We start from the raw sequence: 24,387 nt of genomic DNA on the forward strand, positions 1-24,387 counted from the left end.
TGTCCACATGTGTCATGGTGTGTTCCATATGTTATAGCATGTCATAGCGTGTCCCATGCATGTCATAGCGTGTCCCATGCATGTCATAGCGTGTCCCATGCATGTCATAGCGTGTCCCATGCATGTCATAGCGTGTCCCATACATGTCATAGCGTGTCCCATGCATGTCATAGCGTGTCCCATGCATGTCATAGCGTGTCCCATGCATGTCATAGCGTGTCCCATGCATGTCATAGCGTGTCCCATGCATGTCATAGCGTGTCCCATGCATGTCATAGCGTGTCCCATACATGTCATAGCGTGTCCCATGCATGTCATAGCGTGTCCCATGCATGTCATAGCGTGTCCCATGCATGTCATAGCGTGTCCCATGCATGTCATAGCGTGTCCCATGCATGTCATAGCGTGTCCCATGCATGTCATAGCGTGTCCCATACATGTCATAGCGTGTCCCATACATGTCATAGCGTGTCCCATGCATGTCATGGGTGTTTCACGTGTGTCATAGCATGTTTGACGTGTATAGGCTGTCATCACGTGACCCACATGTGTCATCACGTGACCCGCGTGTGTCCCACATGTGCTATAGTGTGTCCCATGTGTGTCATCACGTGACCCACATGTCATCACGTGACCCGCGTGTGTCCCACGTGTGCTAGTGTGTCCCAAGTGTCATCACGTGACCCACGTGTGTCCCACATGTGTTATAGTGTGTCCCACGTGTGTCATCACGTGACCCACATGTGTCATCACGTGACCCGCGTGTGTCCCACATGTGTTATAACGTGTTCACGTCCCCCATCACGTGACCCCCGTGTCACGTGACCCCCCCCGTGTCACGTGCCCCGCAGTGTGGACCAACGTGGAGCCTCGCTCAGTGGCCGTGTTCCCCTGGCACTCACTGGTCCCGTTCCTGGCCCCATCGCAGCCGGACGCCCCCCCCCAGCCCCCCCCGGGGCTGCAGCCGGTCACCCACCCGCCGGCAGCCAATCAGAGCAAAGGTCAGACCCCTCATTAGCATCTCATTAACATAGGGGGCGGGGTTTGGGTCAAACCCCACCCCCCCTCATTGCCCCCCCCCCGCAGAGCCCCCCGAGTCAGCCGCCATTGCCCCCGAGTTGGGGGCGGGGCTAGAGCCCGGGCGCTGCGGGGGGGGCCCCGCGGCCGCCCAGCCCCCCCCCCGCTGCCCCCCCCCCCTGGCCCCGCCCCCCCCCGAGGAGGAGCCGGCCCCGCCCCCACCCCGACCGGACAGCGAGACTGAGAGCGACCATGATGACGCGTGAGGGGTCACGGGGGGGTCAGGGGGTCATGGCGGCGGGTTTGGGGTCAAGGGGGGGTTTGGGGTCAAGGGGGGTTATGGGGTCGGGGGGGGTTATGGGGTCAAGGGGGGGTTATGGGGTATGGGGGGGTTTATGGGGTTATGGGGTCAAGGGGGGGTTGTGGGTCAAGGGAGGGTAGAGGGGGTTATGGGGTCATGGGGGTTTATGGGGTCAAGGGAGGGTTATGGGGTCACGGGGGGGTTATAGGGTCGGTGGGGGGTTATGGGGTCAAGGAGGGGGTTATGGGGTCAAGGGGGAGCTATGGGGTAAGGGGGGCTTTATGGGGTTATGGGGTCAAGGGGGGGTTTGGGGTCAAAGGGGGTTAAGGGGGGGGTAAGGGGTCAGGGTGGGTTATGGGGTCAAGGGGGGTTTATGGGGTCAAGGGGGGGTTATGGGGTCAAGGGGGGGTTATGGGGGGCTTATGGGGTCAAGAGGGGGTTATAGGGTCAATGGGGGTTATGGGGTCAACGGGGGTTATGGGGTCATAGGGGGGTTAGCGGGGGGTTATGGGGTCTAGGGGGGGGTCATGGGGGGGTCACTTGGGGTTTGACCCCCCTGATCACGTGGTTCCCCCCCAGGTTCGTGTCCATGGCGGCTCCGGAGCTGCCTCTGCCTCAGGCTCCAGGCAAGAGACGAACTCAGTCCCTGAGTGCCCTGCCCAAGGACAGGGAGGGGGAGAGAGACCCGAGGAGCCCAGGCAAGGTACTGACCCCATAGAGACCCATAGGGACACATAGAGACACATAGAGACCATAGAGACACATAGAGACACATAGAGACCCATAGAGACACATAGAGACACATAGAGACACACAGAGACACATAGAGACCCATAGGGACACATAGAGACACATAGAGACACATAGAGACACATAGAGACACATAGAGACCATAGAGACCCATAGAGACCCCATAGAGACACATAGAGACCATAGAGACACATAGAGACACATAGAGACACATAGAGACCCTATAGAGACCATAGAGACACATAGAGACCATAGAGACACATAGAGACACATAGAGACCCATAGAGACCTCATAGAGACACATAGAGACCCCATAGAGACCCCATAGAGACCCCATAGACACTGCCCCATAGAGACCCCATAGGGAGATGTGGGGCTATGGTCTGGATGTGTCTATGGGTCTGAATGCATCTCTATGGGTCCAGATACATCTCTATGGGTCCCCCTGACCCCCATGTCTCTGCACCCCATAGCAGGACAAGGAGCACATCCTCTTTACTGGAGGCTCTATGGCTCTGAATGCATCCCTATGGGTCTGAATGCATCCCTATGGGTCCAGATGTGTCTATGGGTCCTGATGCATTTCTATGGGTCCCAATGTGTCTATGGGTCTGAATGCATCTCTATGGGTCCCAATACATCTCTATGGGTCCAGATGTATCTCTATGGGTCCCAATGCATCCCTATGGGTCCCAATGCATCTCTATGGATCCAGATGTATCTCTATGGGTCCCAATGCTTCTCTATGGTTCTGAATGCATCTCTATGTGTCCCAATGCATCTCTATGGCTCTGAATGCATCCCTATGGGTCTGAATGCATCTCTATGGGTCTGAATGCATCCCTATGGGTCTGAATGCATCTCTATGGGTCTGAATGCATCCCTATGGGTCTGAATGCATCTCTATGGGTCTGAATGCATCTCTATGGGTCCCAATGCATCCCTATGTGTCCCAATGCCTCTCTATGGCCCCCCTGACCCCTGTCTGCCCCATAGCGTGACAAGGAGCACATCCTCTTTACTGGAGGCTCTATGGCTCTGAATGCATCTCTATGTGTCCCAATGCATCCCTATGCCCCCCCTGACCCCCTGTCTGCCCCATAGCGTGACAAGGAGCACATCCGCCGCCCCATGAACGCCTTCATGATCTTCAGCAAGCGGCACCGGGCGCTGGTTCACCAGCGACACCCCAACCAGGACAACCGGACAGTCAGCAAGATCCTGGGCGAGTGGTGGTATGCGCTGGGGCCAAGGCAGAAGCAGCAGTACCACGAGCTGGCCTTCCAGGTGCGCTATGGGGCAGCTATGGGGCAGCTATGGGGTTCTATGGGGCAGCTATGGGGCACTATGGGGTGCTATGGGGTCCTATATGGGGTTATGGGGCAGCTATGGGGTGCTATGGGGTCCTGGAGGGGGTTATGGGGTCCTGGAGTGGGTTATGGGGGGTTAAAGGGTACGCGCTGGGGCCAAGGCAGAAGCAGCAGTACCACGAGCTGGCCTTCCAGGTGCGCTATGGGGCAGCTATGGGGTGCTATGGGGCAGCTATGGGGCAGCTATGGGGTCCTGGAGGGGGTTATGGGGTCCTGGAGTGGGTTATGGGGGGTTAAAGGGTACGCGCTGGGGCCGCGGCAGAAGCAGCAGTACCACGAGCTGGCCTTCCAGGTGCGCTATGGGGCAGCTATGGGGTGCTATGGGGTGCTGGAGGGGGTTATGGGGTCCTGGAGTGGGTTATGGGGGGTTAAAGGGTACGCGCTGGGGCCAAGGCAGAAGCAGCAGTACCACGAGCTGGCCTTCCAGGTGCGCTATGGGGCAGCTATGGGGTGCTATGGGGTGCTGGAGGGGGTTATGGGGTCCTGGAGTGGGTTATGGGGGGTTAAAGGGTACGCGCTGGGGCCAAGGCAGAAGCAGCAGTACCACGAGCTGGCCTTCCAGGTGCGCTATGGGGCAGCTATGGGGTGCTATGGGGCAGCTATGGGGCAGCTATGGGGTCCTGGAGGGGGTTATGGGGTCCTGGAGTGGGTTATGGGGGGTTAAAGGGTACGCGCTGGGGCCGCGGCAGAAGCAGCAGTACCACGAGCTGGCCTTCCAGGTGCGCTATGGGGCAGCTATGGGGTGCTATGGGGTGCTATGGGGCAGCTATGGGGTCCTGGAGGGGGTTATGGGGTGGCTATGGGGTCCTATATGGGGTTATGGGGCAGCTATGGGGTGCTATGGGGCAGCTATGGGGTGCTATGGGGTGCTATGGGGCAGCTATGGGGCGCTATGGGGTGCTATGGGGCAGCTATGGGGCAGCTATGGGGTGCTATGGGGTCCTGGAGGGGGTTATGGGGTGGCTATGGGGTCCTATATGGGGTTATGGGGCAGGTATGGGGCGCTATGGGGCAGCTATGGGGTGCTATGGGGCTGCTATGGAGCAGCTATGGGGCGCTATGGGGTCCTGGAGTGGGTTATGGGGTGGCTATGGGGTCCTATATGGGGTTATGGGGCAGCTATGGGGTGCTATGGGGTGCTATGGAGTGCTATGGGGTGCTATGGGGCAGCTATGGGGTGCTATGGGGCGCTATGTGGTGCTATGGAGTGCTATGGGGCAGCTATGGGGTCCTGGAGTGGGTTATGGGGCGGCTACAGGAAGGGTCCCTATAGGGAGGTTCCTATGGGCTGCCCCTATTGAAGGCTCCCTATATAACAGCTCCCTATGGGGAGGTCCCATAGCGCCGGGTGCGTGGCTAGAGCGGCTCCGGTGTCACGTGTCTGTCTCCGGTGTCACGTGGCTGTCTCCCGTGTCACGTGATGCAGGTGAAGGAGGCTCACTTCAAGGCCCACCCGGACTGGAAGTGGTGCAACAAGGACCGGAAGAAATCGAGTTCTGAGGTTGGGGCCAGAGCGGCCACCAAGGAGCGGAGCGCGTCCGAGAGCGGCACTGCAGCGCCCCCTGCAGGTGGGAGGACTGAGGGGCCCATAGGGGTCAATGGGGCCCATTGAGAACCATTGAGTACCCATAGGGATCCATTGATAGCCATTGATTACCTCGGCACCGCGGCGCCCCCTGCAGGTGGGAGGACCGAGGGAGCCATAGGGGTCAATGGGGCCCATTGACAGCCATTGAGTGCCATTGAGTACCCATAGGGAGCCATTGATAGCCATTGATTACCTCGGCACCGCCGCGCCCCCTGCAGGTGGGAGGACTGAGGGGAGCCATTGAGTGCCATTGAGTACCATTGAGTACCCATAGAGATCCATTGATAACCATTGATTACCTCGGCACCGCGGCGCCCCCTGCAGGTGGGAGGACCGAGGGAGCCATAGGGGTGAATGGGGCCGTTGAGTTACATTGAGTACCCATAGGGATCCATTGATAGCCAATAGGGATCCATTGATAGCCATTGGTTACCTCGGCACCGCGGCGCCCCCTGCAGGTGGGAGGACCGAGGGGGCCCATAGGGGTGAATGGGGCCCATTGAGAGCCATTGAGTGCCATTGATACCCATTGATTATCGATAGGGATCCATTGATAACCATTGATTACCATTGATACCCATTGATTATCAATAGGGATTCATTGATAACCATTGATTACTCATAGGGACCCATTGATAACCATCCTGAAGGGGGTTATGGGGTGGCTATGGGGTCCTATATGGGGTTATGGGGCAGCTATGGGGTGCTATGGGGCACCTATGGGGTCCTGGAGGGGGTTATGGAGTCCTGGAGGAGGTTATGGGGCGGCTACAGGAAGGGTCCCTATAGGGCATCCCCTAAGGGAGGTCCCATAGCGCCGGGTGCGTGGCTAGAGCGTCCCCGGTGTCACGTGGCTCTCTCCCGTGTCACGTGATGCAGGTGAAGGAGGCTCACTTCAAGGCCCACCCGGACTGGAAGTGGTGCAACAAGGGAGCCATTGATTACCCATAGGGATCCATTGATAACCATTAATTACCTATAGGGACACATTGATAACCATTGATTACCCATAGGGATCCATTGATAGCCATTGATTACTGATAGGGACCCATTGCTTACCCATAGGGATCCATTGATAACCAATAGGGAGCCATTGATAACCATTGATTACCCATAGGGATCTATTGATAACCATTGATTACTGATAGGGATCCATTGATAACCATTGATTACCTATAGGGATCCATTGATTACCCATAGGGATCCATTGATAACCAATAGGGATCCATTGATAACCATTGATTACCCATAGGGACCCATTGATAACCATTGATTACTGATAGGGATCTATTGATTATCAATAGGGACCTATTGATAACCATTGATTACTGATAGGGACCCATTGATAACCATTGCTTACCCATACATCCTCCCCCATCTCAATGCTATCTCATTGCCCCCCCCTTAACCCCATGACTCCTCCCCCCATTGACCCCACCTTGACCCCATGACCCCTCAATGACCCCTATTTCCCCCAAACCCCCCTTTAACCCCATGACCCCTCCCTGCATTGACCTCCCCTTGACCCTGTGACTCCTCCCCCTATTGACCCTCCCTTGACCCCATGACACCTCCCACCTTGACCTCCCTTGACCCCATGACCCCTCCCCCCTTGACCCTCCTTGACCCCATGACCCCTCTCCCATTGACCTCCCCTTGACCCCATGACCTCTCCCCCCATTGACCCCCCATTGACCCCATGACCCCTCCCCCCGTTGACCCCCCATTGACCCCATGACCCTTCCCCCCTTGACCCCCCTTGACCCCATGACTCCTCCCCCCATTGACCCCCCGTTGCCCCCATGACCCTTCCCCCCTTGACCCCATGACCCCTCTCCCATTAACCTTTTGACCCCATGACCCCCCCGTGACCTCTGCCCTCCCCCGCAGGCTCCGCTGACCCCCCCGAGGCCTCAGTGGGGGCGGGGCCAGCCCCGGGTGGGGGAGGGGCTCAGCGGCCACGTGCGTTCTCACACAGCGGAGTGCAGGGAGGGGGAGGGGCCGAGGCCAGAGCCAGACACCTGCGGGAGCTGGGGCAGGTACACGGGGGGGGGGGGGGAGGGGGGGGGGATGTGGGGCTGAGCTGTGGGGAGCTATGGGGCTCAATGGGGAGCTATGGGGCTGGGGGGGTTCTGTGGGGCTGAATGGGGTTCTATGGGGCTCAATGGGGATCTCTGTGGCTGGGAGGGTTCTATGGGGCTGAATGGGGATCTATGGGGCTGAATGGGGAGCTATGGGGCTCAATGGGGAGCTATGGGGCTGAGCTATGGGGCTGAATGGGGATTTATGGGGCTCAATGGGGATCTATGGGGCTCAATGGGGAGCTATGGGGCTGTGGGAGCTGTGGGGTTGGGGGAGCTATGGGACTCAATGGGGAGCTATGCGGTTCTATGGGGCTCAATGGGGAGCTATGGGGCTGAATGGGGATCTCTGGGGCTCAATGGGGATCTATGGGGCTGGGGGGGATGTGGGGCTGAATGGGGTTCTATGGGGCTGAATGGGGTTCTATGGGGTTGGGGGAGCTATGGGGCTCAATGGGGAGCTATGGGGCTGAATGGGGTTCTATGGGGCTGGGGGATGTGTGGGAGGGAGGGGGGATGTATGGGGCAGGGGGCGATATGGGGGTTATGGATGTGTGGGGCAGGGGGTATATGTGGGGCTGTGGGGGGATGTGTGGGTCACACATCCCTGACCCCCCCCCCCCCCCGCAGTTGGTGTCGGGGCCTCCCCCTCCCCCCGCCCCCCGCCCGGCCCCCACCCCCCTCCCCCCTCCCCCTCCCCCCTCCTCGCGCCCCCCCCCCCCGCCCCCCCCCGCGCAGCCAGCGAGGACATGACCAGTGACGAGGAGCGGATGGTGATCTGCGAGGAGGAGGGGGACGATGACGTCATCGGTGAGGCCACGCCCCCCAAGTGTGGGGGGAGGGGATGGGGGTCACCCCATTGACACCCCCTGCCCCACATCTCTGCCCCACATCTCTGCCCCATAGCGGATGATGGGTTCGCCCCTCCCCCCACTGACATCGACCTCAAGTGCAAGGAGAGAGTCAGTGACAGCGACAGCGACTCCTCGGGGGAGGAGGGGAAGGTGGGAGATGTGGGGCTGGGATCTATGGGGCTGGGAGATGTGGGGCTGGGAGATGTGGGGCAGGGAGATGTGGGGCTGGGAGATGTGGGGCAGGGAGATGTGGGGCAGGGAGATGTGGGGCAGGAGATGTGGGGCTGGGAGATGTGGGGCAGGGAGATGTGGGGCTGGGAGATGTGGGGCTGGGAGATGTGGGGCTGGGAGATGTGGGGCTGGGAGATGTGGGGCAGGAGATGGGCTGGGAGATGTGGGGCTGGGAGATGTGGGGTAGGGAGATGTGGGGCTGGGAGATGTGGGGCAGGGAGATGTGGGGCTGGGAGATGTGGGGCAGGGAGATGTGGGGCAGGGAGATGTGGGGCTGGGAGATGTGGGGCAGGGAGATGTGGGGCTGGGAGATGTGGGGCAGGGAGATGTGGGGCAGGGAGATGTGGGGCTGGGAGATGTGGGGCAGGGAGATGTGGGGCAGGGGGATGTGGGGCAGGGAGATGTGGGGCAGGGAGATGTGGGGCAGGGAGATGTGGGGCTGGGAGATGTGGGGCAGGGAGATGTGGGGCAGGGAGATGTGGGGCAGGGAGATGTGGGGCTGGGAGATGTGGGGCAGGGAGATGTGGGGCTGGGAGATGTGGGGCTGGGAGATGTGGGGCTGGGAGATGTGGGGCTGGGAGATGTGGAGCTGGGAGATGTGGGGCAGGGAGATGTGGGGCTGGGAGATGTGGGAGCTATGGGGCAGGGATCTATGGAACTGGGGGAGCTGTGGAGTTTGGGGTTCAATGGGTCCATAGGGGGTTTGTGGCGATTATGTGGGGCTGGGATGTGGGGGGGTCTATGGGGCTGGGCAGATCTATGGGGCAGGTGGAGCTGTGGGGTTGGGGAGGGTCTGTGGGGCTTGGGGTTCAGTGGGGCTATGAGGAGTCTGTGGGGGTCAATTGGGGGGGTCTCTGGGTCTGGAGCATCTCTATGGGGCTGGGGCTCTATGGGGCCCTATAGGTCTCTATGGGGCTCTATGGGGCTCTATGGAGCTCTATGGGGCTCTATGGAGCTCTATGGGGCCAGACCCCTGACCCCCCCTTCCCCCCCTTTAGCCCTTCCCCCGGAAGCTGTTCCCTCCTGCACCTCCCCCCCCCCGCCCCTCCCCCCAGGACCCCTCCCCCCCACCTGGCCCCACGGACCCGCCCCCCCCAGGCCCCGCCCCCTACAAAGGGGCCCCCCCCGCCCCCCCCAAGCGCTTCGAGGGGGTCGCCCCTCCCCCCCCCCGCCGCAAACGGGCCGAGAGCGCCGGGGGGGGGGGAGGGGCGAGCGAGGGGGGGGGGTGGGGGAGGGGCCGTCCTCCGCCCCGCCCCTCCCCCCACCGCCGACCCCAAAGCCCCTCCCCCACCCGCGGGGGGGGGAGGGGTCGTGGCCAACCTGGTGCTGGGGGGGGGGGGGGGGAGGGGCGGGGGGGGGGGGGGGGGGGGGGGGGGGGGGGGCCCGGGACCCCCCTTGGCTCTCTTGGCCCCTCCCCCCACCCCGGTGCAGTTCATTGCGCAGGCGCACGGGGGGGGTGGGGGAGGGGCGGGGCCCAACGGGCCCCTCCCCCCCCCGCTGGGGGTGGCCCCTCCCCCCCCCGCCCCCCCCCCCCCCCCGCAGGGTAAAGGGGCTCCCATTGCGCAGGTGCAGTACATCCTGCCCACGCTGCCCCTCCCCCCCCACGCCAAGGCCACGCCCCCCTCCCCCGCGGCCCCTCCCCCCCCTCCCGGCATCCACTTCGCGCTGCCCCCTCCCCCCCCCCCCAACGGGAAGGTTCTGCCCAACCCCCCAGCGGCGGCCGCAGGCTCCGCCCCCAAAGGTGAGGGGGGAGGGGCATGGGGGGGGGGTGGGGGTGGGGGGGATGTGGGGCTGGGGGGGTCTGTGCTCTATGGGGCAGGGGGTGTGGGGCACTGTGATCTATGGGTCTCTATGGGTCACTGTTCTCTATGGGTCTCTATGGGTCACTGTTCTCTATGGGTGTCTATGGGTCACTGCTCTATGGGTCTCTGCTCTATGGGTCTCTATGGGTCACTGCTCTATGGGTCTCTGGGTCTCTATGGGTCTCTATGGGTCACTGCTCTCTATGGGTCTCTATGGGTCACTGCTCTATGGGTCTCTATGGGTCTCTATGGGTCTCTATGGGTCTCTATGGGTCATTGTTCTCTATGGGTCTCTATGGGTCTCTAGGGGTCCCTATGGGTCTCTATGGGTCACTGTTCTCTATGGGTCTCTATGGGTCACTGCTCTCTATGTGTCTCTATGGGTCTCTATGGGTCTCTATGGGTCCCTGCTCTATGGGTCTGATGTGGTCTCTGCCCCTCCCCCCCCAGCCCCCCCCCTGCTCCCAGGCAAGGTTCTGGTTCCGGTGGCTCCGCCCCCCCGAGCCCCTCCCTTCACCCCCCACAGTGCGGCCCCTCCCCCCGGCAAGGTGAGTGCCCCTCCCCCACCCTGACCCCCCCGTGACCCCCCCCATATGCACCCCCTATAGGGCCCCATATAACCTTTCACCCCATAGAACCCGCCCCCCATATACCCCTCTGCCAATATAACCCCCCCATAAACCCCCTCCCCATATATGCTCCCCGCCAGGTAACTCCCCTATCTACCCCCTGTAGAATCCCCCATATACCCCATATAACCTGTTCTATACCCCCATATGTAACCTGTTCCATACCCACCTATACACCCCCCCCATATTCCCCTATATATCCCCCTATATAACCCCCCTATACCCCCTATATATACTGTTCTATAAGCTCCTATATAACCTGTTCTATACCCACCTATATAACCCTCCTATACCCCCTATGTAACTTGTTCTATACCTCCCTATATAAGCTCTTCTATACTTCCCTATATAACCCCACTATACCCCCCCATATAACCTGTTCTATACCCCCCTATATACTCCCCATACCCCCCTATATAACCTGTTCTATAGCCGCCTATATAACCCTCCTATACCCCGTATATAACCTGTTCTATACACCCCATATAACCCCCCCATATAACCCCCCCTATATCCCCCCTATACCCCCCATATACCCCCATATACCCCCATATACCCCCCTATAACCCCATATAACCCCCCCCTATGCCCCCCATACCCCCCATATAACCCCCCCTATATCCCCCCTATACCCCCCATATACCCCCCATACCCCCCCTATATCCCCCCCCTATACCCCCCATCTAACCCCTCCCCCCTCTCCCCACAGATCATCCAGCTGAGCCCTGTACCCGTCGTGCCCCCCCCCGGCAGCCCCACAGCATCCATAGGGGGGGGAGGGGGAGGGGGAGGGGCCAACAGCGGAGGGGGGGGAGGGGCAGGGGGGGCCCAGCCCCCCAAGGTGCTGCTCCCCTCCCCCGCCCGCATTGCCTACGTGCACCCAGCCCCTCCCCCCCCCGCCGGGGCCCCGCCCCCTGCCCCTCCCCCCCCGGGCCAAGGGGGGGGGGCTCCCCCCGCCCCTCCCCCCCCCGCCCCTCCCCCCCCCAGCGCCTTCGTGCAGCCCCCGGTGTTGGGGTTCACGTCTGCCATCGTCCAGCCCCTGCTGCCGGGTAAGGGGGGGGGTATGGGGTATATAGGGGGTATATGGGGGTGTATGGGGGGTATATAGGGGTATATGGGGGGTGAATGGGGGGTGTATGGGGGGTATGGGGGGGGTATATGGGGTGTATATGGGGGGTATATGGGGGGTATAGGGGGTATAGGAGGGGTGTATATGGGGGTAGGGGGGGTATATAGGGGGTATGGGGATGTATGGGGGGTATATAGGGGGTATATAGGGGGTATGAGGGGTATATAGGGGGTATGGGGATGTATGGGGGGTATATAGGGAGTATATAGGGGGTATGGGGGTACATAGGGGGGTATATAGGGGAGTATGGATGGTATATAGGGGTGTATGGGGTGTTACATAGGGGTGTATATAGTGGGGTATATAGAGGGTATGGGGGGTCATCTATTGGATCACCTATGGGGGTATATACGGGGTAATCTATGGGGTATATAGGGGGTATGGAGAGTATATAAGGGCTTGTTTATGGGGGTATATGTGGGGGTCTCATGTGATCTATGGGTCCTATGGGGCTCTATGGGTCCTATGGGTCTCTATGGGTCCTATGGGTCTCTATGGGTCCAATGGGTCTCTATGGGTCCTATGGGGCTCTATGGGTCCTATGGGGCTCTATGGGTCCTATGGGGCTCTATGGGTCCTATGGGGCTCTATGGGTCCAATGGGTCTCTATGGGTCCTATGGGGCTCTATGGGTCCCATGGTTCCAACACTGACCCCTCCCCCCCCAGGCCTCTCCCCCCTGCCCCCCCCACCCCTGCCCCCAGCCTCGGCCGGGCCGGTCCTCGCCGCCATTTACCCAGGCCCCGCCCCCGGCCCCGCCCCTGGCCCCGCCCCCGCCACCGGATTGGTCTACAGCGTGGCAGGCGCCGCCCCCTCCGTGGCCCCGCCCATCCTGCCCAAGGGAGGCCCCGCCCCCAGCCAGGGCAATGCAGGTAACGGGGGGGGGGCAATGGAGGGGGCGTGGTTATGCAAATTAACCGGGTTATGGGGGCGGGGCTTAAACTGGGGCGGAGCTACGGTGAGGAGAGTTGGAGTCAATGGGGGCGTGGTTATGCAAATGAACCTGGTTGTAGGGGTGGGGTTAAGAGTGGGGGCGGGGCTTAAAGGGGGGCGGGGCTACGGTGGGGAGGGGTAGGGTCAATGGAGGGGGCGTGGTTATGCAAATGAACCGGGTTGTAGGGGCGGGGCTACACCCTATGGGCAAGCCCATTGAGTGACATGGGGATGAATGGAGGGGAGGGTGTGCATGCAAATGAGGGGGCGGGGCCTGTATATCCAAGCCCCGCCCCCTAATTTACATAACCCCTCCCTCTTCGCAGCCCCCCTGAGCTTCCCCCCCTCCCGCCCCCCCCGCCCCCCCCTCCCCAAGCCCCCCCAAAAGGTCAAAGCCGCCATCGCCACCATCCCCATTGGCTGCTATGAGGGGCCAAGACCCCCCCATGACCCCCCCCGCGGCCCCCCTGACCCCGCCCCTCCCCCACAGCCCCCCCCTTCCTCCTCCTCCTCACCCCCCCCTCCCCCCCCCGCCGATTGGGACCCCCCAGCCCCTCCCCCCCCCGCCCAGAACGAGGCTCCCCCCTCCCCCCCCCCGCACTGAGGCTTGGAGCCAACGGGAGCCGGAGGAGGAGCAGCCCCAGAGCCCCCCCCCGGGGGACACGGTGAGAGCCCCTCCCCCCTCATTAGCATATCATTAACCAGTCATTAATCAATAATTCTTAATTAATTTATAGTTATTAATTAAACCTTAATTAATGGATAATGAATTTTAATTATGTACAAATTAATCATTAATTATTAATCATTTTTTAAGCTAATATTAACTAATAATTATTAATTAATTTACAATTATTATTTAACTTTTAATAACTAATTAATTTTAATTACCAGTTAATCATTAATTATTAATCAATTTATTTTAAGTAGTTAATAGTTTTCTGTTAATAAACTTATTATTTAATCGTTAATTAATTACTAATTAATTTTAATTATTCACCAATTAATAAGTAATTAATGAATTTATTCATTTTTAATTAATCTTTTGTTAATAACCAGCTATTAATTTAATAAGTTTGCAATAATTTTTTAATCATTAAGTATTAACTTTATTATCAATTAATTATTAATCAATTTATTTAATTTTTAATTAATTATTAATCATTAGGTATTAATTTAGTATTTTTATAGTTATTATTTAATTGTTAATGACTGATATTAGTTAGTTACCAATTAATCATTAATTTAATCTTTTATTAATCATTAATTAATCATCACTCATTAATTAATAGTCATTAATTCATCATTAGTTAATGACGACATAATTCTAATTTATTAATTAATCGTTAATTAGTTATTAATTAAGTTATTAGTAATTATTAATTATTAATTAACAAACCCCCTTTATTCCCCCCCCATAGGGCACCAAGTGGCGGCCGCCCCCCGAGAGCCGCCCGGAGCCCCCCCCTGCTCCCGGCCCCTCCTCCTCCCCCCCCCACCCGGAGGGGCCCCTCCCCCCCCGCAGCTCCGCCCCTCCCCCCCCGCCGGCCCCTCCCCCCCCCCAAGAGGAGCGCAAGGAGGGGGGAGGGGCAGGGAAGAAAGTGAAAGTGAAGCCCCCACCCCTGAAGAAAACCTTCGACTCGGTGGACAAGTGAGGGGGGGGGGGGCGAGGGGGGGGGAGGGGGAGGGGTCAAAAGGTCATGGGGGGAGGGGGCTGAAGGTCATGTGGGGGGCTAAAGGTCATGGTGGGGAGGGGCCTAAAGGTCATGGGGGAAGGGGTGAAAGGGGGGGAGGGGTGGGGGAGGGGTCTGAAGGTCATGGGGGGAGGGGCGAAGGGGGGGGCTTAAAGTCATGGGGGGAGGGGCCTAAAGGTCATGGGGGGAGGGGACTAAAGGTCATGGGGGGAGGGGTGAAGGGGGGGGAGGGGCCTAAAGGTCTCTGTCATGGGGGGAGGGGCTTTGGGGTGGGGGGAAGGTGGGGTTCTATGGGGGGGAGGGGATGGGTATGTGGGGGGAGGGGTCAGGGGTGTGGCCATGGGTCTGTGGGGGAGGGGGAGTTGTGATGCTCCTTCCCCTATAACTCCTCCCCCATTGCCCCTCCCCCAATATCTGTGCCCCCTGTTGATCCCCCATTGCCCATCCCCCCTTTTTGCTTTTTCCCCTCCCCCATTGCCCCTCCCCCCAAATGCCCCTCCCCCATTACCTCTCCCCCATTACCCATCCCCCATTACCCCTCCCCCATTACCCCACCCCTATTGCCCCTCCCTCAATTACCACTCCCCCCATTGCCCCTCCCCCCTTACTCCTCCCCCTTTACCCCTCCCCCCTTTACCCCTCACTCCATTGCCCCTGCCCCCATTCCCCCTCCCCCATTCGCCCTTTCCCCCTCCCCCACTGCCCCTCCCCCATTGCCCCTTTACCCCTCCCCCTTTAACCCTCCCCCACTGCCCCTCCCCCATTACCCCTCCCCCCATCCCCCTTTGCCCCTCCCCCAATTATCTGTCCCCCATTGCCCCTCCCCCCTATCCGCCATTACCCCTCCCCCATCCCCCATTGCCCCTCCCCCCCCCTCCCCCCCCTCCCCTCCCCCCCAGGGTCCTGTCCGAGGTGGATTTCGAGGAGCGCTTCGCGGAGCTGCCCGAGTTCCGGCCCGAGGATGTTCTCCCCTCCCCCACCCTGCAGGCCCTGAGCACCTCCCCCCGCGCCATCCTGGGCTCCTACCGCAAGAAGCGCAAGAACAGCACCGGTGAGGGGGGGGGAGGGGCGGGGTCACCGCGGGGTCATCGCGGGGTCACTGTGGGGTCACGGGGGGGAGCACCTCCCCCCGCGCCATCCTGGGCTCCTACCGCAAGAAGCGCAAGAACAGCACCGGTGAGGGGGGGGGAGGGGCGGGGTCACGGAGGGGTCACCGCGGGGTCACGGGGGGGTCACGGGGGGGAGCACCTCCCCCCGCGCCATCCTGGGCTCCTACCGCAAGAAGCGCAAGAACAGCACCGGTGAGGGGTCACGGGGGGGTCACGGGGGGGTCATCGCGGGGTCACGGGGGGGGAGGGGCTTGAATGGGGAGGGGTCATAGAGGAGTCAGTGGGGGAGGGGCCAGATGGTGGGAGGGGTCAGAACAGGGAAGGAGAGTGGGGAGGGGCCATATGGGGACGGGTCATATGGGGTCAATGGGGGAGGGGTTGGGGGTTCCTCACTGTTTCCCCCCCATCCCCATTCCCATCCCCATCCCATCCCATCCCCATCCCATCCCATCCCATCCCATCCCCATCCCATCCCCATCCCATCCCATCCCATCCCCATCCCATCCCCATCCCATTCCCATCCCATCCCCATCCCATTCCCATCCCATCCCATCCCATCCCATCCCCATCCCCATCCCATCCCCATCCCCATCCCCATCCCCATCCCATCCCATCCCCATCCCATCCCATCCCCATCCCATCCCATCCCCATCCCATCCCCATCCCATCCCATCCCATCCCATCCCCATTCCCATCCCATCCCCATCCCATTCCCATCCCATCCCATCCCATCCCATCCCATCCCCATCCCATCCCCATCCCATCCCATCCCCATCCCATCCCATCCCCATCCCATCCCCATCCCATCCCATCCCATCCCCATCCCATCCCCATCCCATCCCATCCCATCCCCATCCCATCCCCATCCCATCCCATCCCATCCCCATCCCATCCCATCCCCATCCCATCCCATCCCATCCCCATCCCATCCCATCCCATCCCCATCCCCATCCCATCCCCATCCCATCCCATCCCATCCCATCCCCATCCCATCCCCATCCCATCCCATCCCATCCCCATCCCATCCCCATCCCCATCCCATCCCCATCCCCATCCCCATCCCATCCCATCCCATCCCATCCCCATCCCATCCCATTCCCATCCCAATCCCATTCCCAACCCTATTCCCATTGCAGACCTGGACTCCTCAGCAGAGGATCAGGCCTCCCCCAAGCGGAGGCTCAGGCGCCGCTCGAGCTGCGGCTCCGAACCCAACACCCCCAAAAGCGCCAAGTGCGAAGGGGAGATCTTCACCTTCGACAGACCCGGTCAGTGGGGCAGGACCCCCAAGTCACCCACATCTATGGGGCTGGACCCCCAAGTCACCCCACATCTATGGGGCAGGACCCCCAAGTCACCCCACATCTATGGGGCAGGACCCCCAAGTCACCCCACATCTATGGGGCAGGACCCCCAAGTCACCCCACATCTATGGGGCTGGACCCCCAAGTCACCCCACATCTATGGGGCAGGGCCCCCAAGTCACCCCACATCTATGGGGCAGGACCCCCAAGTCACCCCACGTCTATGGGGCAGGACCCCCAAGTCACCCCACGTCTATGGGGCTGGACCCCCAAGTCACTCCATATCTGTGGGGCAGGACCCCCAAGTCACCCACATCTATGGGGCAGGACCCCCAAGTCACCCCACATCTATGGGGCAGGACCCCCAAGTCACCCACATCTATGGGGCAGGACCCCCAAGTCACCCCACATCTATGGGGCAGGGGGGCCTCGAGATCCCCCCCATGGAGGTGTGGGTCAGAGCGGAGGGAGTGGGGCTGGGATATGGGGGGGGAAGGGGGAGATTGAAGGTGTTTGGGGGGGGGTCTGGTAATGGGATGGGGTTGGGGGGGTCCTTATGGGGGGGTTGGGGATCTCTATGGGGGTTCCTTATGGGGGTGCCTGACCCCCCCCCCATTGCCATAGGGGGCAGATGTGGGTCAGGGGTCCCTGCCCCCATTGCCATAGGGGGCAGGTGTGTGGGGCGCCCCATAGATGTGGGTCTGGGGTCCCATAGGGGGCAGGTGTGTGGGGCACCCCATAGATGTGGGTCAGGGGTCCCGTAGGGGGCAGGTGTGTGGGGCGCCCCATAGATGTGGGTCTGGGGTCCCATATGGGGCAGGCGTGTGGGTCTGGGGTCCCATAGGGGGCAGGTGTGTGGGGCGCCCCATAGATGTGGGTCTGGGGTCCCATAGGGGGCAGGTGTGTGGGGCGCCCCATAGATGTGGGTCTGGGGTCCCATAGGGGGCAGGTGTGTGGGGCGCCCCATAGATGTGGGTCTGGGGTCCCTGGCGCCCCATAGATGTGGGTCTGGGGTCCCATAGGGGGCAGATGTGTGGGGCACCCCATAGATGTGGGTCTGGGGTCCCATAGGGGGCAGGTGTGGGTCAGGGGTCCCATAGGGGGCAGGTGTGTGGGGCGCCCCATAGATGTGGGTCAGGGGTCCCATAGGGGGCGCCCCATAGATGTGGGTCTGGGGCCCCATAGATGTGGGTCAGGGGTCCCATAGATGTGGGTCTGCCCCACAGGGGGGGAGGCTGAGGATGTGCTGGGGGAGCTGGAGTACGAGAAGGTTCCGTTCTCGTCCCTGCGGAGGACCCTGGACCAGCGGAGGGCGCTGGTGATGCAGCTGTTCCAGGAACACGGGTTCTTCCCCTCCGGTACCGGGGGGGGGAGGGGGGGGGGGGGTGGGGGGGGGGGAAACAGGGGAATATGGGGGAAAATGGGGAGAAATGAGGGGAAAATGGGAAATAAATGGGGAAAAAATGGGGAAAAATGAGAAAAAAGGGAAAAAATGGGGAAAAATGGGAAAAAATAGGGGGAAAATGGGGGAAAAAAGGGAAAAATGGGGGAAAATGGGGAAAAATTAGGGGAAAAATAGGGGAAAATGGGAAAAATGAGAAAAAATGGGGAAAAAAGGGAAAAAAATGGGGAAAAATAAGGGGGAAATGGGGAAAAATGGGGTGAAACAGGCAAAAACTGGGCCTAAACCAGCCCAAAATGGGCTTCAAAAGGCCCCAGAACACCCACAAGGGCCTAACCCCTTCCTTGTGTATCCCTGTCCCTCTCTCCCTGTCCCCATTCCCATTATCCCCTTATCCCATTCCCATTATTCCTATCTCCATGATCCCATTCTCCTGTTATCCCCATGTTATCCCTATGTCATTCCCATGACATTCCCATGTTACCCCCATGTTATCCCTATATTATCCCCATGTCATTCCCTATGTCATTCCCGGTGCTATCCCTGTATTATCCCTATGTCATTCCCATATTATCCCCATGTTATCCCCATGTTGTCCCCATGTTATCCCTATGTCCATCCCCATGTTATCCCTGTGTTATCCCTCTTACCCCTATGTCATTCCCTATGTTATCCCTATATTATCCCACTGTTATCCCTCTGTCATTCCCTTTGTCATCCCCATATTATCCCTGTGTCATGTCCCATTGTCCCATATCCATCCCCATGTTATCCCACTGTCATTCCCTATGTTATTCCCTATGTTACCCGGTGTTATCCCACTGTTATCCCTCTCTTATCCCTCTGTCATCCCCATGTTATCCCTATATTATCCCTATGTTATCCCCCCGTTATCCCTATGTCCATCCCTCTGTCATCCCCTATATTATTCCTCTGTCATTCCCTATGTTATCCCTGTGCTATCCCCATGTCATCCCTATGTCATTCCCTATATTACCCCTGTGTTATCCCTCTCTTATCCCCATGTCATTCCCTATATCATCCCCCCTGTCCCCCCCCCATGTCCCCCCCCCCTGTCCCCCCCCTCCCCCCCTGTCCCCTCCCCCCCCCAGCCCAGGCCACGGCCGCTTTCCAGTCTCGCTTCTCGGACATTTTCCCGTCCAAGGTTTGTCTGCAGCTCAAGATCCGCGAGGTCAGGCAGAAGATCATGCAGGCGGCCACGCCCCCCGACCAATCAGCGCCCGCCGCCCCCGACCAGGCCCCGCCCCCCGACCAATCAGCGCCCGCCCCCGACGCGCCCGGCCCCGCCCCCGACTCCGCCCACCCCGAGGCCACGCCCCCTTCGCCCGCCGCGGGGGGCGGGGCTCGCTGAGCATTCCGAGGCCACGCCCCCTTCCCCCCCCCCCCCCTCCCCCCGCGGTCGCCATGGGAACCGCGGGGGGGTGATCACGTGACCGCGCTCTATAATAACCGGTAAATCTTTGCAGACCCGGCGCCGCCTCCGTCTCTGATCACGTGGGGGGTTTGCGGCGTTGCTATTGGTTGGGCGGGGGGAGGGGGCGTGGTCTGGCGGCTTGTCAGCCAATGGGAGCCCGGCGCGGAGCCGCACGGACCAATCCGAGAGCGGCTTCCGGAGCGCCGAAAAGCACCGAATTCACCCCAAAACGAGCCCATGGGGGCCGAGGACCAATCAGAGCTCGGCTTTTAACAGCCGCGCGGCCGGCGACCAATCAGCAGCGGGGTTCTAGCGGGAGGCGGGGAGCGGGTGGCCCCTCCCCTCTTCGCCCCGCCCTCTCCCCCTCTCCTATTGGCCCTCGCGTACTCTTGCGCGCGGGGATTGGCGGAGCGAGTCTCGCGAGACTTCCGGCCCTGCGGCTTCCCCCGGGCGGCCCCGTGCTCAGGTCTCTTGTGGTGGCGCCGCGGAGGAGGAGAGGTGAGGGACGGGAGCGGGGACGGGAATGGGGTCGGGAATGGGAATGGGAATGGGATCGGGATTGGGAACGGGAATGGGAATGGGATCGGGAACGGGAGCGGGTTTACCGGTTACTGAGGCGAGGTGAGGGCCGGGATTGGGATCGGGAACGGGATTGGGATCGGGAATGGGAGCGGGAATGGGATTGGGGTCGGGGTTACCGGTTACTGAGGTGAGGGCCTGGGCCGGGATAGGGAACGGGATTGGGAACGGGAACGGCATTGGGATCGGGAATGGGATCGGGGTTACCGGTTACTGAGGCGAGGTGAGGGCCGGGATCGGAGCCGGGAACGGGATTGCGATCGGGGTTACCGGTTACTGAGGGGAGGGCCTGGGGCCGGTACCGGGATTGGGAACGGGGTCGGGGTCAGGATTGGGATCGGGGCCGGGATCGGAGTTACCGGTTACTGAGCTGAGGGTCTGGCGCCGGGGCCTGCTCCGGGTTCGGTGTTACCGGTAACCGGGTCTCCGGTATCAGTGTTACCGGTAACCGGGGTTCAGTGTTACCGGTAACCGGGTGTCTCCGGTATCAGTGTTACCGGTAACCGGGTCTCCGGTATCAGTGTTACCGGTAACCGGGTCTCCGGTTCCGGTGTTACCGGTAACCGGGTCTCTCCGGTATCAGTGTTACCGGTAACCGGGGTTCGGTGTTACCGGTAACCGGGTCTCCGGTTCCGGTGTTACCGGTAACCGGGTGTCTCTGCCCCACAGATGCCGGGGGTGACGGTGAAGGACGTGAACCAGCAGGAGTTCGTGCGAGCCCTGGCGGCCTTCCTCAAGAAGTGAGGCCTATGGGGGTTTGGTGGTGCCATAGGGGGCTATGGGGGGGGGGGTTTGGTGTTACCATAGGGTATATGGGGCGAGGGTTTGATGTTTCTATGGGGATCTATGGGGGGGGGTTTGGTGTTACCATAGGGGGCTATGGGGGGGGGAGTTTGGTGTTACCATAGGTATATGGGGCGAGGGTTTGATGTTTCTATGGGGGGGGGTTTGGTGTTACCACAGGGGTCTATGGGGGGGTCTGGTGCTACCATAGGACCTATGGGGGGCTCTGGTGTTACCATAGAGATCTATGGGGGGCTCTAGGGTTACCATAGGGCCTATGGGGGGGTCTGGTGTTACCATAGGCTCTATGGGGGAGGGTTTGATGTTACCATAGGGATCTATGGGGTGGGTTTGGTGTTACCATAGGGTCTATGGGGTGGGTCTGGTGTTACCATAGGGATCTATGGGGATGCTGAGGGTGCTCCTGGCACAGGTCAGGGAAGCTGAAGGTCCCAGACTGGGCAGACACAGTGAAGCTGGCGAAGCACAAGGAGCTGGCGCCCTATGATGAGAACTGGTTCTACACCCGCGCGGGTACGGACGGGGAATGGCTAAAAGGGACCAAAACACCCCAAAATGGAGCCCCAGAACCCCCAGATTGGCTCTGAACCAACCAAAAAGGGCCAAAAATGGGATTAGGTAACCCAAAAATTGGGTCTAAACCACCCGAAATGGCTCCAAAAGAGCCTCAAAACACCTAAAATTGATCCAAAAGAGCCTCTAAAGCACAGAAATTTATCCAGAACAGCCCCAAAAGACCCTCAAAACTGCCCCAAACCTCCCAAAAGAGCCTCTAACCCACCCAAAATTGACCCAAAACGGCCGCAAATGACCTAAAACTGCCCCTAAACCACCCAAATTTGACCCAAAATAGCTCAAAACCACCTCAAAAGAGCCTCAAAACCCCCCAAAACCGACCCAAAACAGCCCCAAACTCACCCCAAAACTGCTCCAAAACCTCCCAAAAGAGCCTCTAAACCACCCAAATTTGACCCAAAATAGCTCCAAACCCCCTAGCCCAAAACCACCCCAAAAGAGCCTCAAAACCCCCCAAAATCACCCCAAACCCGACCCCAAACAGCCCCAAACTGACCCCAACCGCGGTGTCTCCCGGCAGCCTCCACGGCGCGGCACCTGTACCTGCGGGGGGGGGCGGGCGCCGGCTCCCTCACCAAGGTCTATGGTGGGCGCCAGCGCCGCGGGGTCCGGCCCAGCCACTTCAGCCGCGGCTCCGGCGCCGTCGCCCGGCGCGTCCTGCAGGCGCTCGAGGCCCTCAAGATGGTGGAGAAGGACCAGGACGGGTGAGGAACCCCCCCCCTCTGTCGTGATATGAACCCCACTATCGCGATATGACACCCCCCCCATTGTGATATGACCCTTCCCTATCGTGATATGGCACCCCCCCATTGTGATATGACACCTCTGTATCGCGATATGAACCCCAGTATCGCGATATGAACCCCCCCATTGTGATATGACACCCCTGTATCGCGATATGATACCCCCTTATTGTGGTATGAACCCCACTATCGCGATACAACACCCCCCATTGTGATATGACACCCCTGTATCGTGATATGACACCCCCTTATCGTGGTATGAACCCCACTATCGCGATATGAACCCCCCCGTTGTGATATGACACCCCTGTATCGCGATATGACACTCCCTTATCGTGGTATGAACCCCACTATCATGATACGACACCCCCCATTGTGATATGACACCCCACTATAGTGATTTGGCGCCCCCTCTATCGTGATATGACACCCCCATTGTGATATGACACCCCACTGTAGTGATATGACACCCCCCATTGTGATATGACACCCCACTATAGTGATATGGCACCCCCCCTATCGTGATATGAGCCCCCCCAATCACAATAGGGCACAATATGAGCCCATACTCTCCTATAGTCACAATATAACCCTTATAGACATGATATAACCCCCTATAGTCGCGATATAGCTCCCTGTAATTGTGATATAGCTCTCTATAGTGATATAATGCCCCTATAGTTGCGATATAGTTCCCTATAGTCACGATATAACCCCCTATAGTCGATATACCCCCTATAGTCACGATATAGCTGCCTATAGTTGCGATATAATGCCCTGTAGTCACGATATAACCCCCTATAGCTGTGATATACTCCCTATATTGATACAACTTCATATAGTTGTGATATAGCCCCCTATAGTTGCGATACACCCCCAATAGTAATTATGTAACCACTTGTAGTCGTGATATAATCCCTGTAGTAATGATATAACCCCCTGTAGTCACGATATAGCGCCCTATAGTTGTGATATAACCCCCTTTAGTCGCGATATAACCACCTTAATATAACATGATTCACACCCTGCCACTATCGCGATAGAACCCCCACTATCGCGATAGAACGGGCTAGAAACAGCCCCCCCCACTCACAATGGAATCCGGTTGTGCCTCTCGTTGACTGCAGGGGGCGCAAGTTGACTCCTCAGGGGCAGCGGGACCTGGACCGCATCGCCGGGCAGGTGCGTTTTGGGGCAGTTTGGGGCGATTTAACCATTTTATGGGGTTTTTGGGGTGGTTTTGGGGTGATTTGGGCTGTTTTTGGGGTGATTTGGGCTGTTTTTGGGGTGGTTTTGAGCGGTTTTGGGGTGTCCCCACAGGTGGCGGCCGCCAGCAGGAAGCACTGAGGAGCTGAATAAAGGCAGCGTCGAGATGCTCGTGTGGTGTTTGTTGTCCAAAACGGGGGGAAATGAGCCCAAAATAAGGGGGGAAATGGGGAGAAAATGACCCAAAATGGGGGGAAAATGTCCCAAATCTGGGAGTAAAAACCCAAAATGCCTAAAATTGCCCCAAAAAGAGGGATGGGGATTGCAAAATGGTTGGAAACTGGCCCCAAATAGAGTGGGAATGGTAAAATAGAGGAGAATCACCCCAAAAATAGGGATGGGGATCCCGAAATAGGGATAAAGTGACCCAAAATGGTCCAAAATTGCTTTAAATGGGGGGAAACTGCCCCAAAATCAGGATGAGAATCAGCAAATGAGGGGAAATTGCCCCAAATTGGGGGGGGAATCGCCAAATAGGGAGAAAATGCCCCAAAAAGTGGCTCAAAATGGGGGGAAATGCCCCAAAACTGAAGGATTGTGATGATTTGGATGGAATTGGGTGAAAAATCAGTGATTTTAGGCAATATTTGGTTAAAAGTTGGTGGTTTTGCCCAAAATGGTGCATTTTGGGGAGGAAAACCCTAAAACCGCACGGTTTTGGGTGTTTCCTCCCCAAAAATAGCCATTTTTAGCCAAAAATTGAGGTTTTTTGGGGGGAAATGGTGCGGTTTGGAAGGTGGTGTAAAAAATGAGGTGATTTAACCAAAATTGGTGATTTTTGGGGTTAAAAA

The 24,387-nt window shown here is 59.0% G+C and overlaps 3 protein-coding genes across 3 annotated transcripts in view; 2 read left to right on the top strand and 1 right to left on the bottom strand.

Moving 5' to 3' along the window:
* LOC117437704 (histone-lysine N-methyltransferase 2B-like) overlaps positions 1–16 on the bottom strand; it is a 3,620-nt gene extending 3,604 nt beyond the window's left edge. The window contains exon 1 of the mRNA XM_034072275.1: positions 8–16. Coding sequence (XP_033928166.1) covers positions 8–16 — 9 coding nt within the window. The remainder of the gene's footprint in view (positions 1–7) is intronic.
* A 468-nt stretch (positions 17–484) lies between these two features.
* CIC (capicua transcriptional repressor) lies at positions 485–19,601 on the top strand. The gene is made up of 20 exons (XM_034072276.1): positions 485–497; positions 852–1,001; positions 1,087–1,279; positions 1,898–2,021; positions 3,173–3,355; positions 4,865–5,006; positions 6,917–7,065; positions 7,738–7,771; positions 7,837–7,917; positions 8,014–8,111; positions 9,191–9,400; positions 9,735–9,933; positions 10,521–10,542; positions 11,611–11,672; positions 12,456–12,623; positions 14,230–14,335; positions 15,278–15,429; positions 16,624–16,755; positions 18,018–18,149; positions 19,306–19,601. Exons 1-20 carry the CDS (start codon positions 485–487, stop codon positions 19,563–19,565), a joined length of 2,610 nt encoding a protein of 869 aa, XP_033928167.1. The 3' UTR covers positions 19,566–19,601.
* Positions 19,602–19,976: 375 nt separating this feature from the next.
* On the top strand, positions 19,977–23,705 carry RPS19 (ribosomal protein S19). The gene is made up of 6 exons (XM_034072322.1): positions 19,977–20,126; positions 20,877–20,947; positions 21,424–21,524; positions 22,108–22,291; positions 23,458–23,512; positions 23,651–23,705. Exons 2-6 carry the CDS (start codon positions 20,877–20,879, stop codon positions 23,675–23,677), a joined length of 438 nt encoding a protein of 145 aa, XP_033928213.1. The 5' UTR covers positions 19,977–20,126; the 3' UTR covers positions 23,678–23,705.
* The last annotated feature ends 682 nt before the right edge of the window (positions 23,706–24,387 follow it).

Source organism: Melopsittacus undulatus, chromosome 26 (assembly GCF_012275295.1).
Source record: "Melopsittacus undulatus isolate bMelUnd1 chromosome 26, bMelUnd1.mat.Z, whole genome shotgun sequence".
Taxonomy (NCBI): domain Eukaryota; kingdom Metazoa; phylum Chordata; class Aves; order Psittaciformes; family Psittaculidae; genus Melopsittacus; species Melopsittacus undulatus.